Raw genomic sequence first — 19,138 nt, forward strand, 5'->3', positions numbered from 1 at the left:
CTGGAACAAATTGCCTTACAGGGATCAGGTGGTAGATCAGAAGAATGGCAGAAATGTCCTCTGATACTGTGTACTGTCCCTTCCCAGACACTAACCCTGTCTTCCTGTAAGGGCCCTTGTGTGACTGAAAGTTGTGGCTGGGTGTGGGGGACAACCCAGGCTTAACAAACAGATGCCTATTGTCTACATTCAGACCCTTGGGGCTTCAGGGAAACCATGGAGACAATGGCTGTCATGCGTGCCTGAGTAAGAAAGGTCTTGGTGATAAGGTGTTCCCTGAGGTATCATGGAGCTACTGGCTGAGTGCCTCACTTGATCTTTTCCTCAGCTTTGCAGGGTAAGAACCACAATTCTCCTCACCTGACAGAGAAGGGCACAGAAACCTGCCTAGGAGAAGCTGCGTCCTGTTTATCTATCCCCAGAACCATAGGGATGAGAGAGCACTGATCCATTATACCGACAAGATCAACAAAGTGTGTCTCCCCATCCATTAACCATCCAAAAGGGAGGTGACCCTAACCACAGCTACAATTCTTCTGTGATCCTGCCTTTTCCATATGACAAAGACTTGTTCAGGTTGATTCAGAGGTGTCTGAGCCCCACCCTCATGTCTCTGTCTGATCCCCAGGCCTGCCAGAGGTGGAGTGACTCCCATGCTGGACAAAGCCATCCTGACAACAGGAGCTGCTGGCAAGTGTTTATTAATTGCAGGGGGATGGTCTACATAGCAGGTTTCCACTCTAACGGCCGGTGCTGGCTGCTGCTGTCCAGGTCTTCAGCAGGAGGGAGGACAGCCAGGCCTCTAGGAGGAGGCTGGAGTGAGCTTGAGGGCACCCTGGGATTGAAGCGGAGTCAAGCTGGTTAGTTTTCTCCCTTGCTTTGGTGTTCACTTTGGGGTTGCCCTGCTTTTGTCTTCTGTGAAGGAAGCCCTGGCATGGGGGAACACACTTGTGCAGAGCACATAACAGGGTCTTAAATGAAGGGTTTGTATGTGAACAGTAGTATCTTCCAGCAACCTGTGGCCTAGGCAAAGTATTTGTGTGCAGTGGCTGGATTGTGCAGGACAGTTGTCTGCAAGCCCACAGCAGAACACAAAAAAATACTATAAAAGTAGATTTCTGGCTGTCTCCAGAGAGACCTGGATACCTGAGTTTTAAACAACTGTCACTTTAAAAATAAATCAAAACCAAACTAAGTGTAGTGATAAAACTTGTTCTGATCTATGCCCTGGCACATATGTAGCAGAGGTCTGCCTTGTCTGGCCTCAGTGGAGGAATATGCGCCTAATCCTGTAGAGACGTGATGCCCCAGGGAAGGGGGATTGGGGCAAGTGAGGTGAGGGTGGGTGGGTCAGGTGGGAAGAGCACCCTCTTAGGGGCAAAGGGGAGGGGGATGGGGTGAAGATCTCTTGGAAGGCGAACCAGGAAGGGGGACAACATTTGGAATGTAAATGAATAAAACACATCAAAAAAGATTGTGCTCTGATCTTTTCACAGCTCTCAGCAAAGCAGAGTAGTGCTCACATGACCGAGGCGCCCGTGTCCTACCTGCTCCTCTCACTTATTGGCTTTAACGGGGGAGGGGGGGCATGGCTTAGATCTGGGCATTTCTCCATGATTAAATGAGTCAGGAGCAAGGGGGTCCTAATGGATAGCCTGGGGACAAATTAGGACTTACATGAGTCACAGTTTGGCCCAAAATGTCTCTGTAGAGCAGTGCTGAGCACTTTGCCACAGAAGAATAATGGGCGAGCTTTCTCGTCACTATGAATCTGCTTTTAGCATCCATCCCTCTAAATAAACTGCACTAAAGTTCTGAGGAGCCAGAGGGTTTTTTGTTTTTGTTTTTGTTTTTTTTTTTGCTTTGTTTATTATTTCGGACAATGGCTGCACATAGTAGGTGCTTAATAAATGCCCACTAGCTAGCTGACCAAGATGGGCAGTTTACTGTCTGGCTCATGCAGAAGTTGGGGCTGAAGTAAGAGTTTATTGAGGCAGGTGTCAAATGCAAAATCTGACTTTGCCAGTAGGGTGTGTAGCTTCGGAAAATATCTTGCTCCCCTCAAGTCTCAGTTTCCCATCTGTAAAAGGATCCACCTCCGGAGCTAGGTGTGAGGCTGACAGCAGAGGGGGCAAGGACATTGCTGACACTGAGTGTGAAGTACTGACACAACCACAGCCCCAGGGTTGTTCCCTGATCACCAACCACTCATAGCCATTAGTGCGTGTCAGGCCCGTCACACTGGGGATATCTGCATGGAGAAGTGAGCAGTAACTCTGGTCTGCTCAGGCCGAGGTCACTTAGTTCCACAGGTGTGTGTGTGTGTGTGTGTGTGTGTGTGTGTGTATGTAACTTGAGATCTGCAGTACCTTGTACTCTAGACCTCCTGACCATCTTTCCTGGAACAGTACCCACCTCAGCTTTAGCGCCTGTGGACTTTCCACCCTTTTGGTATGACACTTCTCCCTCTACCCACAGGGCTTACCATCTTGCCTTTCAGAGGCCAGCAAACATCACCTTTCAGAGAGGCCCTCACAGTCTATCCTATCAAAACCAGCATCCCCTTTCCACCACCACTTTCTCTTCTGAGTCTGCCTTCGTCTTCTTCCAGTCCTCATCTACTCAGTAATGTTTATTAGTTTACACAGGTGTCTCTCTTGCTGGAAAATGGGTTCTTCTAGGGGGACAGCATTGTCTGTTTCTGTGGCAGGAAGCACTAGGAGCCACGTGGGACATGCGTTACAGCATGGAGAAATATTCCTGCGTGCGTAATGACGACATGCGTGATGACGGCATGCGTGATGACGGCATGCGTGATGACGACATGAGTGATGTCAGTGGGGTAGGGGGAGCAACGACTTTTCACTTATAGGTGCCCACTCCCTGACAGTGACCAGAGGCCAGGGCGGTGGACTGTAGGCCATGGCCAGCCCAGAGAGCTTTTATTCTCACATGCCTCTCACCTTGCTCACAGACCACACAGCTTTCTCGTATCCCAAGGCCTTGGACATTGACATGGGGACTCCAGTTCTCAGTTTGCCTGAAATAACAAATGTTGTCAAAGGGTGGCAGGACATTGTGGGTATGTGTGAGTTCCTGGAGGCCAGCCTGGGATCTGGCACACAGAACCTGGTCTGTCTCCTGCCTTCTGCTTGCCTGTCCTCTACTCCAGCATTCACCCAGCCCTATCTGGCGTCAGCTTCTGGTTGTCCCACAATGCACCTCATGTTCTTTCACACTTAAGAATATTCATGGCTCCCATCACCTACTGCAGAAGTTTTTCCATCTGAGATTTCCTGTTCTAGTAAAGCAAAATAAAAAAAGGTGATGATGTTACGGGGTACCAGTTCTCCCCACCCCTCATACATGGTGATGATGTCACAGGTACCAGCTTGCCCCACCCTTGACATACATCTTCTCCTTCCCCACCTCCGAGGAAAGTACTCTTATTTACCCTTTTCACAGGGAGCTTGTTCTAAGCCAGCAAGAGTTGGGGTTGGGGACTTGAGCTCAGTCTGCCTAAGGCCCCTTGAGTGAGCTCTAGCTGTCTGTTTGCATCTGGTTCCCTGCCAGCTTATCCCTGCCTGCTTTAGAACTGGCATACTAAAGAACTAGGCTGTTGAGGGGATGTTAGGCAGGAGAGGTCTTTCCAGGTGGTGACTAGGAAGGCTCCCCAGAGCAGGAAGAGTTTGAACTAAGCTTAGAAGATGGATGGGTCATGAAAAAGGGGGTTCTGGGTAAAGACAGGAGGTTCAGTAGCCTAGGAGAGGACCCGGAAGGTGGAGGGACTCACCATTCTCATTAGGCAGTAATGTGTATTCAAGGATCTTGGTCAGGGTGTCCTTCAGGGCTTCAGGCTGTGAGGGAGAGGGAAGCCCTTACAAGGTTGACTGCCACATCCTCAGGGCCATTCCTGGTCATCCCCCCCCCCACCCCCAGCAGACATGTTGGGATACCAGGTCTAGGCTGAAGCTGCCAGGGTCAGACCAGATAGACTGGGGGGAGCCCTCACTGCTCTGGGGTGTGGCTCATTGAGAACTCTACCCTCAGGGACTTTGCTTCAGCTGGAAGCACCTGGGAGAATTCTGCTTTTCAAGAAAAGCCAGATGTCCAGATTTTCACAAATCTTGCAGTAAACTATTGTTTTTCTAAACAAAACCCTATAGAAACCAATGGAGGTTCAGATGTGGTAATGGTCACCTACAATCCCAGCGGCCAGAAGGCAGAGGCAGGGGGATTGTACTGAGTTTCAAGGCCACCTTGATATACATAGTAAATTCCAGGCTAGTCCGAGCTACATAGTGAGAACCTGTCACAAACAAACAAACAAACCCCACCACATATAACAGCAGCAAAACCATAGCAACAACAATGACAACACAGTAAAACAAAACAAGGTGAAACCCCAAAGCCAAGACAAGAACCAGCCCAGCTGAGCTCTGGTTCAGGCTAGGGACTTGGGAAACCGAGAACCAGAAGAGGGGACTGCCTAGGGTCAGCAGGGGCAGGGCTTTGTTTTATAATAGAGAGTGCTGCAGATTTGTAGTGGTTGGTGTTCTCAGTTACATCCGCATACAGTAGGTGCTCAGCAGAAATGGGAGCATGCAGGCTAGACATTGGAGGGTAGTGAGGAGACCACCAGCCCACCCCAGGGGTTCCTGTGATAGCTCTTTCAAAGCAAATTCTGTTCAGTGCTTCATTTTAGAATGGTCCATTCTGGCCCCAGTTGCCTTAGAGATAATCTGTTAATACTTACATCAAACAGTTCAATATCTGAGATCATCAGCTTGATGCGTTCAATGCTGTAACAGAAGATGCATGAGAGTGGTCCCTTGGAATCTCTGTCAATATCTGCTTATTGAGGACCTGCTATGTGCAAGGCACAGGCAGGCTCTCATGTGACCATGGTGAAGCAGGGTAAGTCCTTGCTTCATGTGTTTTAATTAAAGGGGCTGGACAGGGGCCCAAAGGACAGAAAATAATCCAGGAGTGGGGGAGGTACACTAGTTAGTTCAAGTCCCTAATTCCTATTCAAGTATTTCTGTAGAAATGCCAACCAGATGACAGGAGTGTTTGATTTTATATCTCTGCTATCTGTCTGTCTGTCTATCATCTATCTACCATTAATCAACCGTATATCTATCTTATCTATCATCTTTCATCTATCATATGTCTATCAATAATCTCTCTATCATCGATCTCTCCATCATCTATCTATCAATCATCTATCATCTGTTATTTAGCTATTATCTCACCCCGTATGGGCTGATCAAAGTGATACCAAACCTAACTTTATTGCCAGAGCCTCCAGTTGGAGTCCCTGAATGCCATCTGGGACAGAAGGTGGTAGACTCTGCAGGTCTGGCAGGGACACAGAGGCCTCTTCAGTGCTGAGCCTTGGTTTGCTCTGTGGCTCCTGTAGAGTCTCTTCATTTTCCATGGAATTCAACCCTTAAGGTAAATTAGGCCTGGCAAGGAAGCCTTCTGTCATCAGCCCTTCTGGTGCCCCCTGGTGGTGGCTTAGAAAAGCCCATAGCGCTGGACAGCTCAGCAGCACTGCACACATTTACCTGACATTATGGAAGTTGAGCATAAGCCGGTTGCCTTCTGTGAAAAACTGAGCTTCATAACTGGCCTCCTGCAACAAGACAACCCAGGCCCCATTTTTCAAAAAGGAGAATGTATCTAGAGGGAAGGTTATACAGAAAAGATTGGGGCCAAGGTAATCTTGGCTACTGGCTCTGTGACCCTGGGAGAAGTTTGACCTCTCTGACCTCACTTTCCACGTCCTAGACCCTGTTTCACAGGTGCCGCTTAAGGCTCTGGGCCGACACTGCCAACAGTCAACACGTACTGCCTGCTTCTGTGTGTCAGGCAGCTCAAGTGTCTTCATCAGTAAGACCTACCACCCCTTGGTGCACACGGGAAGTGAATGAAGCAGCTCTGCTGAACCCTGAGCATTGACAGTATTATTGTAAAGCTCCGAGGCTAATCAGATTTGTCATCCAGGGCTCCAGACTTGTGTCAGCTTGACCCAGGGCGTGAGTGCTGAGCCCCAGTACAGTGGAGCCCAGAGAACCAATTTCTCCCGCAGTGCCTCTCACTGGCCTTGGCGGGGGTGGGGGGGTGGGGTGGGGTGGGGTGGGGTGTGTGTGGGGGGGATTATCAGGGAGTAATGTTGGTCTGGGAAGTGGGCTCCCACTGTCTTCCGCTGCAAGGCCAGAACCCAGGACGAACTCTCTGGGAGGTAGCAACAAATCTGTAGTGTGTGTGAAAGGCACCCCTGAAATTATGTGGTGTAGGGTTGCACATAGAGGTCCTGCCCTAAGGGGGAGTCAACTCCTATTCACAGCAGGTACTGCTTGTCCCCTTGCCCAGGGGAAGCCTGGCTGGCCTCACTACTCAGAGCCCACCTATGGCTCTCTTTTCTAGTCTTCTCTGCCTTTCTCTTGGCTGCATGTGGTTGCTGTCCTCTGACCTCCCCCTTCTTTCTGGTGTGTGTGTGGGGGGGGGGCGGGGGAGGGTATTGCCTCTCAGCCGCTGAAGGTTGCCCATTCTCTGGAAAATGTCCCTAGCTGGAATGTAGTTACCTTAATGGGAGTTATGGTCCCTCTGTCCCCAAGGGCTGCTGGTGTTAGTGACTAGCTGATGGGCCCCCAAAGTTCTTGACTCTTGGTTCATCACTCTCCCCTCCTCCCCACACTACAGGTGATGCCCCAATTCATAACAACAAACAGGGCAACCTCCAGTCTTTGTCCTGAGCCACAGACACTTAAACTCACAATGCCGAGAGAGAAGAAGGGCCGGACATCTGTATTGGTGGGGAACATGTCCAGTACCACGCTTTGGGCTGCCGTGGCACCTCCCTCGTTCAGCACAATATGGGGGGTGCTATGGGTGAAGATCTTCAACATCTGGGTGGGCCCCAGCTTCTTGGCTGCCTGAAAAGATCACACATACATCTGGTCACAGTGCACAGGCCCTTTGTGTCCCCTTGGTGTTTCTTGGTACTCCAGCCTATGTCCTTCCTAGCACTGCTGTGTGGAGGACCACCTCCCTTCAGGGATGTTCTCTGGTTTCTTGGCTTGAAGCAGGGCTTGGAGATGCCCTCATCAGCCAGCTCCAGGCCCTGGCCTGCCTTTTTCTGCATTTCTCTCACTGCATGTGATTGCTGTCCTACTCTGACCCACCCCTTCCGTCTGGGGGAGGGGACTGTCCTTGCAATAGGTCGTTACTGGTAATTCTCAGTTCAAGCTTCTCTGCTAGACTGAAGAAGCCTCTGGGCTTCCAGAGGGCCTGGTCCCCACAGTGGGAAAGAAGAGAGGAGCCCACATGCATTCTTTCCTGCAGAGACCCATGGACAGAGTCAGCAAACACCTAGCAAGCTCCAGGGGGGGCAAACAGACTCACCTCTGCATTGATCTCCTTGATGTCCATCTGTAACTGGCGGGCCACATCAGGAATCTGGAGAGAGGGCAAGGAGTGTGGGTCAGTCACATTAACCATGCCTCAGTAATAGGATCAGAATATGTGTTGGCACCCAGGCTCAGGAGAAATGAGGACCCTGATCAGTTCGTGATCTATGTTACCAGGGTATAGGTACCATCTCTGGATTCCTCAGTATCCAGAGTACCCTGGAGCTCCCCCAGGACATTTGGAGGAGGAAACAGATACATCTGGTCTCTGAACACAGAACCAGGGCCCAAGTTGGGTATGAAGAGAAGCCTTTGGCTCTAACATTGAACATCAGAATCAGGGCCTCTCTGAAGGGAGGGCAGAACTGATTGTTTCTGGGAATTCCCATCTCAGGTCTCCGTTCACTGGGCAGATGGCATGGGGGTGAGGCGGCCCACCGCCACAGTGTGACTTACCACGAATCTGAGCAGGATCACAAGCTCCTCCTTGGGGACCAGAGTGGTCACAATGGCATTCACCAGGTCCTGTCTCACGGTCAGGCTGAAAGGGGCCCCATCTGGGGTGGTCTCCATCAGGGAAACCGCAGAGCTGTTGAACCATGTGGTTACCCTTGCCTGTGAGTCCAGCAGCTTGGCCTGAAGAGACACAGGGCAGGGCACAGTTTGAGAACCTTGATATCCCATTGTGTCCTGTAACCAACTGAAAGGAAACAACTGTGCTGAGAGGAAGGTGTCTCCCAAAGTTACTAAGATGGAAACCTCATCCAAGTACAACAGGGTTGGGAGGGGGGTCCTTCAGGAGGTAACTGGGCCTTGACCAATGGTTAGTGCTGTTACAAGAGTGGCCTAGCTACTGGAGGTGGGAGTAGACCATTGTGAAAATAAGCTCAACTCCTGTCTTCCACCACAGGCTGCCGCAGCATGTTCTTGCATCTCCAGCTTCCAGGACCACAAGCCTAGTCAACTTCTAATGTTTATAGGTCACTCAGGTAACGTATTCTGGCAAAACAAAATAGGCTAAAGCAGGTACCATCTTGTCTGTTTCCCATCTTTGCATTTGTGTCAGGAGGTTTCGATTGATGAAGGCAATGGCTTGTCAGGTACCTGGCAGCCTCCCCTTCCGAGTCCCTTAGATCACCTCTACCCTCCCTTCTTCCCCATCTCAGTTTCTTCTTTCATCCTCCCTCCGTCCTTCTGTCTCACATTTAAAGAGATGGTGTATCCTTACACTTTCCTGGGTTGGTTCCTAATGCCTGAGCTCAGACGATCCTTTTGCCCCCATCTTCAGAGCACCCAGGATTGTGGCTGCATGCTACCCATGCCTAGCTTGTAGCCAGAATGCTTGGTTTTCATTTAGGTCTCAACTGCTTAAACCAGTAGGTGAGGGAAGGACTCAAGCTGTAACAGAGCAGATGGAGCTCTCCCATGCTGTGGTTTCCAAGACTCTTGAGAGCCTGTCTGCAACTCACAGCACCCACAGGATGTGCAGTGCGGGAGTTTTACAGAAGCCTGTTGTTACCGAGCATCCCCTGTCTGGGAAGTCAGTGTGGCCTCATCTCATTGTCACCTAAGCAGAACCACTTTTATTCTACTGCCACAGAAACGGTGGCTCAGCACGGAGAAACCTGCGCAGAGCTACACAGCCATAGAGTCATGGGTCTGGGGGTCAGGCAGTATGATCCTTAAGGATGCCTCTGTCCTGAGCCCATGTTGCAATGTCATCAGAAGTTTGGGCTTGGGCATGAGCTTACCTGAAAGACCCAGGGACCCATGCACACACAGGGTCCAGGTCTGAGGTCAGGTAGGGAGACATGACATTCTACCCACTGGCTTTCACAGGATGCTTAGTATATGATGCCACTGGCTATGTGCCCCAATGATGTGTAGGTGTTGGTCCCTGGGTGGTCACAAAAGAAGAGCTGTTCCTTAATGTCCCCAATGTGCTCTGAGGTCTGGACACTCACCTTCAGGTTGAACAGGATATTACTGTCCTGGATCATAGGAGACAGAAGGTCAAACTCCAGGGCTCCAGGGCTGAGGGCAATGGGTGCTGCTCAGGGCAAGAAGAGAGGTTGTGAGGGTGGAGGGTATGGTTTGATGGGATGATTTTCTACTGTAGTTAGGGACACTGCCAGAGTCAGGAGAAGTGATGCTGTTGATGGTAACCATGGTAACCATTGCAGGGATCATTCAAAACACTAGCACAAAGCTTTTGTGTGTATAACTGGAACACATATATTTCTATGCCAAACCTGAAATGATGTTTAAAACCTGCACATCCCCCACCTCATTGTAACCCACTCCTCGAGGCAGATGGGGGCTGGGATTGAACTCTGGTGTACACTCATTAGCTCACCAATCATCTGCATTTGCCTTGGTTTCCCCCACTTGGTGGACAGGTGGACATCTGCCCAGCTGTTAGGTGGAGGACGAGAGTACATGGGGCTATCTCTGCCCTGCTTTAGCCCCTGTCACTGAGAACAGAGCATCTAGATAGACTCAGGAATTCTCATACCATTGTGTCTTCTAGCTTGGATCTGATCTGTTGATGTCTGTCTCTCTGTCTGTCTGTCTGTCTCTATTTGTGTCTCTGTGTCTCTGTCTCTCTGTCTCTGTCTCTGTCTCTCTCTCTTACACACACACACACACACACACACACACACACACACACACACACACACTCCTAATAGGAGCAAGAAGAATCAGGTCCTAGCCTTCCCTACCATGAATCTTCTCTGTGAGCTTAGAGGTGGCATAAGACACATGCCTCAGTTTCCCCATATGTGCAGTTGGATAATCGAGTATACTGAGGAAATACGATGGTGAACATACTGTGCCCAGCTCTGGACTTAGCCCTCATATGCACTTGGGGCTGTTCTTCCCATGCTGCTGTGGCTATCCTTTGATGTGCCTCTTTAGATTCTAAATCATAACATGGTAGGGTTTTCTTCCCCTTCGTTGATTTCTATTCTGAGGGGTTGAGGAGGACCAGCTTACAAGGCTCAACACAGACGTCCATGCCTTCTCCTCTTTGCTGGTTTCAGGGAGGGAGAAATAACATTTGTTTTGTGCATACAGCTCACCTCTGCCCTTTCTCCTCTCAGAACCACACAATGGTCAGTCTACCATCCATCCGTTTATCTGCCTATCCATCTGTCCATCTAGAGTGCACTTATTTTTAAGCAACTCTGTGTCAAGCAGAATATCTCCCATAAGCCCAGAACTTTTCTATAGCCTTTCATCCTTTGAGTGTGGGAGGTATAAAGTCTCATTTTACAGAGGAAGAAGGAAAACAAGGAGGTAGAGAAACTCCCCAAAGTCAAGGAGAAATCAGCAGTAGAGCTGAGTATTTGAACCTCATGTAGAGCAGTGGTTCTCAACTTGTGGGTCACAGCCCCTTGGGGCTGACCTACCCCTTTACAGGGGTTGCCTAAGACATCAGAAAACACCAATATTTACATTATGATTAATAACAGTAGCAAAATTACAGTTAGGAAGTAGCAACAATATTTTATGGTTGGGGGGTCACCACATGAAGAACTGTATTAAGGGGTCACAGCATTAGGAAGGTTGAGAACCACTGCCTTGCATGAGGTTGGAGCTGAGGTGCTTGTTCACCTGTGCTGGCCCACGGTGCTGATCAGACCCGAGGGGGTGGTCTCTCCTGGGTAAAGGTGGGTCCTAAAGGCTAAGCCTGCAGTTAAGGAAAAGGTAGTGCAGACAGCAGAACCCTTACCCGTTGTCAGCCTCAGGAGGTCTTCGTACATGTCATCAAAGGCCTGCTGGATCACGGGACACAGCTGCAATAGCACAAGTCAAGGCTATTAGTGAAGAACAAACCCCTTGCCCACTGCTTCCCGGCCTGCATTCCTTTTAGGCTCCCTGTGGTGCGCCAGCCACTTGAATGTTCATCTGTGGAGTTGAGGACTCACAGGCCTTCCCATCGCCATCTCATCTTGTGTTTGACCTTCAGAGCTGCCCTAAGGTCTTTTTGCCAGTGGTTTGGCCTTTGCCTTGTGTCCAAATTGTGATTGGCTTGCTAGCTACCCTCCCCAGGACACTCACGAGTGCTCAAAGGAGCCCACAACTTAGAGGAAGCCGAGAATTTGTTCCATAAAAACAGAGTTCCTCCCATGTCAGACTCTAGAACAGAGTGTTGGCTGGGCTGTCCCACCCAATGCTGAGCAGTCTCCATATCTTAGGCGAGTTTCCAACCCCAACAGATAGTCCTGTGACATCAAGGAATTTTCTGCCTAACAGTAGCAACTCTCAACCTGGAAGGATTTTGGTCTCAGGCAAGACATTGTTTAGTTATCATAATGTGGCAGACTGTCATCTAGTGGACAGAGGCCAAAGATGCGACTAAATATCTCACCCCACAGCCCAGTCCCACAAAAAAGTATCAGTAGCTTCCAGAGTCAGCAGTGTGGATTTAGTGGGTCTGCTGAAAGGGACCAGGGAGGCAGGAGTAAGCATTTGTTTTGCTGTCCTTACGACCTGCAGACTGTTGGTCTGATGTTTGGCTGCTCTAATGGAAGGACCATCTAGCTGGGCACCCCCTTCAATATTCTTGTTTGATGGCAATGCTTTTTGAGAAATGCTAACGTTTCTTACAAACAATGTTTCCCTGAATTGGCTTCTCCAACCCATGACTCAGAGAGGAGAAGGAATAGAGGGGGGCATCTCCCCCTCCCCCCAAACCTCATCCTTCACTTCCTTCAATCCTGGCCATTTGAGTCTGGGACACAAGGGATCCCAGCAGACCCATGGCTTTCGAAGCTAGGATGAGATGGGACAAACGTGTTTTAGAGCCTTCAGAAAGTCCCTAAGCACAGGCCGGATGAGCCATGGCCACACTGAAAAGGGCTCCTTACTTCCCCGGTGAGTTCCTTTTCTGAATGCTCTGCATGCCTCCCTTGACACCCTGTGACCCACTACTGTGACCCCTGCACCCTGCCTAAAGTGACTGTGCAAACCGGCAGGCTAGAGTTAGCCTAGAGTTCCAAGTTCCTGCTACTTCTGCTGGGAAATGGGTTTTTTTTTTTTTTTTTTTCTATTCAAATACAATTCTGACTAAATTTTTGAAAATATTTGCACCTGGGCCCTACTTTGAGAAACTCTACTTATAAACAAAACAAAAAAAAAACTTAAAACCATGTCTTCTGGTCATATTAGCCCATTCCTTGGGATCCACATCCTTGGGATACATAGACAGGAGGATCAGGATGGAAGGCTAGTCTGGGCTGCATGGTATCCTTCCTTCCACTCCCACAACATTCTCAGGTAAGTGTTGAGACCAACACTTTTTTCTCTAAGAAAGTTGGAGTAAAAGAACCTGCATTCCCCTGGGTCAGATGGCCAAGGCCTGACAGATTGCTGCCACCGAAACCCGTGAGCCTGTGAATTTATTGATATTCAGAAATTCTGACATTGTAGAAAGGCACGCATGCATGCCTAATGTTTCTGGCAGAGCATGTTCACAACAGTAAGCAAAGATCATTTGACAAAGGGATTTTTTTCTACCTCCCTTTAAGACCACCTTTGGGGTATGTGCTTCTGCTAATGTTCCAGCTCCAATAACAGTACGTCGTTGGTTTGACTTGGAAGTCACATGTCTACTTATTTTCCTGGTCTCCTGACCTTCCCTCTTCCAAGAAGAACCAGGAACTAACCTCCTTTCCTCTCCTCCCTTCCTCCCTTCCTCCCTTCCTCCCTTCCTCCCTCCCTCCCTCCCTCCCACCCACCCTCCCTCCCTCCCTCCCTCCTTCCCTCCCTCCTCCCTCCCTCCCTCCCTCCCTCCCTCCCTCCCCCCTTCCTTCCTTTGTTTCTTCCTCACTGAGGATTGAGGTACTGTCTGCTGTCTGTTGGGTGGAGATACTAACAGGAGCATGCTACCGTGTACCTTCCTCAAGTTCTGCTCCATGACAGCACTTTAATAGACAAAAGTCTGCCTGAAGACAGGATTTATAACTGCCAAGTCAGCAAGAGCTACAGGCAGGGTTCCCTCCTTCAGCCCTTTAGAGACAAGTGTTAAAACCTTGACCAGCACATGACCACCACAACCTCCTAAACTTTTGGCTTTCCTGTTACCTTGAGCTCAATGATCTCGCTGGGTCAGTGGCTCAGTTCACCGGCTCAGTGCTTCTTTGCTCTGCTGAAGGAATTATTCAGCCCCAGAAGGTTCCCTCCCAAGGAGACAGAACTCATCTGGTACCAGCTTGCAGTTCCACCCTAGTCCTACAGGGGACCGTCTCCATAGGCCAGAGGCCTGATTTTACTCACGTGGTTTTTTACTATCTGCGGCAGGGCTGGCACCAGGAGATCCATAACATTGTTTGCCAAAGAGTTGACCATGAAGGAGAGCCTTTGGCAGAGGAGAGTGGGAGATTAGAAAGCTTGTAAGAGAGGATTGTCCCTGATTTATAGAGGTGACATAGAATCCTTGTCCAGGTTCACCCAAGGTGTTAGCCAAGGCTGTGGCTGCGGCTGAGCTAAGGGCAGACATTGTCCTGGGTGTTGTCTTTATACATATCTAGGATGCAGGGAGCTGACAGGTCTCCTGGAGGTGAGATACTGCACTCTTACTTGCTGCCTGGAAGGTGTCACTAACAGTGTTTTCTCTACTAGTGAAAGTGAGAAATATGGGGAGGTGACTTGCCCAACATCACCCAAGCAGTGAAGGGAGGAAGTAAGCTTGCTTTGGACCCACTTAGGCCTGCCTGGGTGGTCTGGAAGCCCTAGATGGAGACACTGCTCTGTCTGCAGGTGTTTGCCTCACCTGCACCCTCACACCCGTGTCCATACCCACCCTCCCAAGCTGGCATCATGATGCGACTGTTGCTCCTCTTTGCCACCCAGAACTGCCTTTGGCATCTGGATTCCCCGGCAGGAGCTCCAGCTCTAGAGTCAGAGGGATGCATGTCTGTTCCTCTAGTGTTGTCCATGTGTGCAGTGGGCAAGGCCATGGTCTGCCTCAGTGTGATGGAGCCAAGCACTCACTTGTGAAGCAGGCTGAGGCGCAGGGAGTTCTCACTGCTGGAGCAGTCACTGAGGTTCAGGCGGGCGGGGCCACTCTTGCTCCTCTCCACCCGGATGAGGGCTTGGACCTCGGTGCTCATTTGGAACTCTACTATGGTCTTGACCAGTGGCCTGTGGGGACAACAGCATTGAGAATGGGTGCCGCTGAAGTCTCTGGGAACCTCAGGTGGGTAGAGGGTCCTCACTATCTCTTTTGCTGGTTGCCATCATCCCTCCAACATCTCTCCTGATCTCACCCCTTATAGATACCACAGGATTGCAAGTCACACACTGTGCCCCACTCCGATGTCCCCTGAGTCCTCAGGTATAAAATAGTAGATTCCACGTTGTCCCCCGCCTGCCTCTTTCCAACCTTGTGTTCTTGGCTTCTGGCTGCTCCCCTCAGATTGTTGTGGGAGCAGACCCCGAGGTCATCCTCAATCTCTCTCTCCGTATCCAACACACAGGAACCTGTCGTTCCTGCCTGCTTCCAGCTCATTGCTGTTGTCCGTTTCCTCCTCTGCTCACCTGTCCCAAAGCTGGGCCTCAGCCATCGTTCTCTCCTCTCGAGCTGCTGTAGGACCTTCCATGTGGCATTCCTGCTCCAACTCTGCCCCACACCGTTTCCTCCTTAGCTCAGCCCTTCTGTTGCTCTTGGCTCTCATACTCCATTAAAGGGGAATTCCCATCTTGTCACATAAGACTGCACCATCAGTCTTGCTGAGCTCACGTCTAACTCCCCACTCACCCCTTCTCTTTGTCATCTCTACCTCAGGGACTTTGCACTTGCTCTTCTGACGTTGGGGTTTGTTTCCAGATATCTTCACGGAGTGGGGCAAGTGAGTAGACAAAACTGTTGGGTTAGCTATGTCTAGTTCACTCACGTGTTTAACCCAGCCACCATGTCCAGGGGGATTCTGACTACCAGCTCCTGGTCATAGGTCGAAGGCTGCACAATCAGCTGGAGGATGTTGGCCGAGGTGACCTTCATCCTGGACAGGGTAGAGAAGAGATGAGGATCATGTTCGCATTCAGATAACGTCATCCCCAAGCCTGCACCCATCCTTTCCCTGATGTCCTCATGCCTGAGCGGAACCTGGACCCCAAGCTTGGTTTACTAATCCTTTCCACTATGTCCCTGCCTCTGTCTCTCCCCTTCACCCTTGGCTTTTAGCCTCAGCCTGTTGGGCTCACAGTAAGCTTCTCTGTGACCTGACCCTACTCTCCTGTCATTCTTTGCTGTTGGGGTTTGAATTGCAATCATTCGAAGAGACTCCTGCCCCTCCATGGCTTTGCTCCACTGGTCCCTTTGCCTGAAATGTCAGTTTCTTGGAGTCCCTGGCTTTGTCATGACCTTCATTAAAAAGCAGCCCCTGGCTCCAGCACTCTCCCACCCGGGACCACCTTCCATGTATCTTCTTAGCGGTACTGGTGACACTGCCTTACGTTTATCACTGGCCATTCTGGGAGCTAGTCCATCTCTACTACTGTTTGTTGACTGTAGGCAGAGGTGTGGGGAAGAGATGGCTCCCTGAGCTGTCAGGCCCACTCACCAGATGATATATTTCAGAACAGTGCGCACGAGGTTGTCCAGTATGGGGATGCTGCCAGACCTATCTTGCATGCCTCTGAGCAGTGGCAGCTCCTGGAGGATAGTAGTGGCATCGTGGTCCTCCAGTGCCTGGGTCAGGTCTGCAGAGAGATGCAGGGATTAGATTTCAGGAGGAAGGGCAGGGGAAGTAGGCCAGCAGTGGCTCCAGGTTGAGGGTAGCCATTACTCAGGACCTCTTGTATCTGACATGAAGTGAGGGCAGCACCTTTTCAACCTGGAGGATGGCATCCCTGGGTGGACAGTGCGGCTGGAGAGAGGGAACCATCACACTCAAAATGTTACCACTCACTGCTGGGATGCTGGACCTGGGTCTTCCTTCTCCCTAGCTAGCACCAAATACTTCCTGTGCCGAGTATTCTGTTGGGGACAGTTTTGTGGCCAAGCCATGCCTGCTAACGATCTTCTGTCACTCCCACCGTTTGCCCTATTGTCCAAAGTGCCTTAGGTGCTGAGCAGAGGAAGGAAGCAATGGGAACAAGGGCCCTGGGGCTGATCCCTGCTGGCTTTTCATCAGAGGCCAGAGCCCATTTATTGGCAGCGTGCCTCAGCCATGCCAACCAGTGTTTCAGGGCCCCGTGGCATTCCTATCAAGCCTTTGCCTCCCCTGTGCTAATGGTGCTGGACCCATTACACTTTATCATTGCTAGTTGGCAGTTTCAAACCCCATAGGTATAGGCTTTCTAGGGACATGGAGGGGAAAGTCCTCGAAGCATGCTTCTTGTCAGCCCCTGTGGTGTCACTGCCCAGGTAATGTTGACCTTCCAGTCAACAGGGCTCCTGTAAGCTGAGAGTAAATTTTGAAAGCCCTAGCAACCTTCCAGGGGCCACTCAGAGATGGCCCCTCCTGAGAGATAAAACTTTTCCCTCCAGGAACATCATCCAAAGGATGTCATCAGCTCAGGGCAGGTGTGCGCTTGGCAGCTTCTGTTTGCCTGCAGCAGGTCAGCGCTGGCAAGCTCCCCGCCACCCAACAAATAGTCATACCCAGTCCCATGAGGCCTGGGATGGGGTCTTCCATTCTGAGTTTGTTCTGACCTTGGCTGTCACCTCATTTCTGGGTGCCCTTTAGAGTTCTTTTCTCCTCCCCCTTTAGGCAAATCCTCCTTCATTTAAAGCTCCATATTCTTTACATTAAACATCCTGCCCCAGGTTTATGGTGCGGCTTCTGTCTTCTGATGGAGTTAATTATTAATACAGTTTCCTCGTGGCTTCTAGTGCTCAGTGGTCACTTGCTTGGGTGGTCCCACTGAATCCCCTCCAGAGGCTCCTGGGAATCTCCTCCCAAACCACCATTAGCAATAGCTTCTTGCCTGCAGAGTTTCACCAGGGCTGCTTACCCCAAGGGCCCCAAGCTCACATGCCACATGCTTGAGAATCACTGGATTAGCCTTAGGTCATTTGCTTCTCTTAGCCTTTGGAAAAGTGTTTGTCTACCAAGTAATTGTCACATTGCCATAGGAAACATGTATCAATGCCTGGGTGGGAGATGCTGCCAACTGTCCTCTAATCCACAGGACAGTGTCTCATGGCACAAATGAGCTGGGGGGTGGGGAAGCTGCCTAGATGCTTAGAACTCTCCCCAGTGCCTAAGGTATTGGAAGTTTCCATTTGCTCGGGGAGGAACCTTCCCATGAGCTTACCGAGAATAAGCTTGGGTCCAGGGCCAGGCTTAGGGTCATGGATCTGGAGTAACAAATCCTTGTATGGGACTGAAGCCACCAGATTCTACCCACTAGTGGATCTTAGGAATATATTATTTGCAGACATCTTGGCATCATGGACTCTGAAGGTCATACTGTCCCAGACCTTTATGCCTCCGCCTCTGTGTGTCTCAGTCAAGCCCGGGGCTCCACCCCTGCCTGATATCTTCCTTTGATGAAGAATTCCCTTCCTTTTTGGAGGACTGCTCCCTTGCTCTACGGTGCTGAGGCCTGGGGGCTCATAACTTACGTTTCTTGATGACTTCTGGGCCAAGGTTGAGTACTGCAGGAGGGTAGAGGTTAGCTTGGACCAGTGTGGCTCCCAGCAAACCACAGAGGAGGGTGACAATCCATGGGCCGGCCATCTTCATGGCTGTTGATGACAAATAGGCGGCTACTCTACGCAGGCTGTAGAGTCTGTGGTGAGCACAAGGGTCCTGCTGGCTGGACAGAGGGGCCCACAGGAGGCACAGTGTCCAGGAGAGACGTTCAGTGCAGTGGTTAGGAGCCAGGCCTTAGCTGTACATCCTTGAATCATCAGCTAAAGCAGATACCCCTGTGTTTTGGAGTTCTCCTCTGGCAAGTGGGCACGATGGAGCTTCACTTTGCAGACTCTGGGATTAACAGAGTCTAGAGATCATGCAGTGTGCTACCTTTCCCACAGGGAGAACTTGTCAGACATTAGCCATTTCCTTGCAGAAAACCCACAGGATATCCAGAAGGCTGGCTCCAGCCTCTCAACTCACAAGGATATCCAGAAGGCTGGCTCCAGCCTCTCAGAAACCGTTCATTCACTCAAAGTCAGCCAGGCTCTGTGCTGGGTGGAGAGACACAGTCAGGAGCAGCCAGCAAGGCCCTCCCTCCCAGAATGCATAGCCTGGAGCAACCCTCCTTTTGAACAATGCTTGAAGCAGCCATTTCTCGCTTCATCTCCACTTGTAGCCATGGTACTTTCTGGGAGAAGGTGCTGGGTGTCTGTCCCTTGCCAACCTGCTGCCCTCCACAGGGCAGAGAGGCGGCACCTTTGGCCCTGGTCAGTCTTCTTGCCCACACTTCTTACACAGAGCTGCAGGTTTCTGAAGGTTATCTTGTTTAGAGAGAAGGGAGGCATGGATGGCCCTTGGGGCCTTCATGCTCTTGCCTGCCTCAGAATGTGGGTTTCTGGTTACCAAAGACAAATATGGCACTGGGTGACATGTCTCTTGTGGAATGCCATGGAAACACTATAGTCACATCAGTGTTTTTGACCAGGCTGTGCATTCTGGGAGGGAGGACCTTGCTGGCTGCTCCTGACTGTGTCTCTACACCCAGCACAGAGCCTGACTGTGGTACTTCATACATGATTCCTGATGAATGAACAGCCTCCGAGAGGCTGTGGACAGGCTGGAGCCAGC

General features: G+C 50.5%; 1 protein-coding gene across 1 annotated transcript; it reads right to left on the reverse strand.

The window, feature by feature from the left end:
- Positions 1 to 802: 802 nt before the first annotated feature.
- On the reverse strand, positions 803 to 18,109 carry BPIFB1 (BPI fold containing family B member 1; the record flags this gene model as incomplete). Its single annotated transcript, XM_080924825.1, has 15 exons — positions 803 to 835; positions 2,964 to 3,040; positions 3,794 to 3,857; positions 4,757 to 4,802; positions 5,571 to 5,638; positions 6,783 to 6,941; positions 7,411 to 7,464; positions 7,872 to 8,051; positions 9,380 to 9,465; positions 11,152 to 11,215; positions 13,698 to 13,779; positions 14,415 to 14,564; positions 15,317 to 15,424; positions 15,986 to 16,124; positions 17,995 to 18,109. The coding sequence occupies 15 exons, from the start codon at positions 18,107 to 18,109 to the stop codon at positions 803 to 805; spliced, it is 1,425 nt and encodes a 474-aa protein (XP_080780951.1).
- Positions 18,110 to 19,138: the final 1,029 nt, after the last annotated feature.

Source organism: Micromys minutus (assembly GCF_963924665.1).
Source record: "Micromys minutus genome assembly, chromosome: 11".
NCBI classification, from domain to species: Eukaryota; Metazoa; Chordata; class Mammalia; order Rodentia; family Muridae; genus Micromys; species Micromys minutus.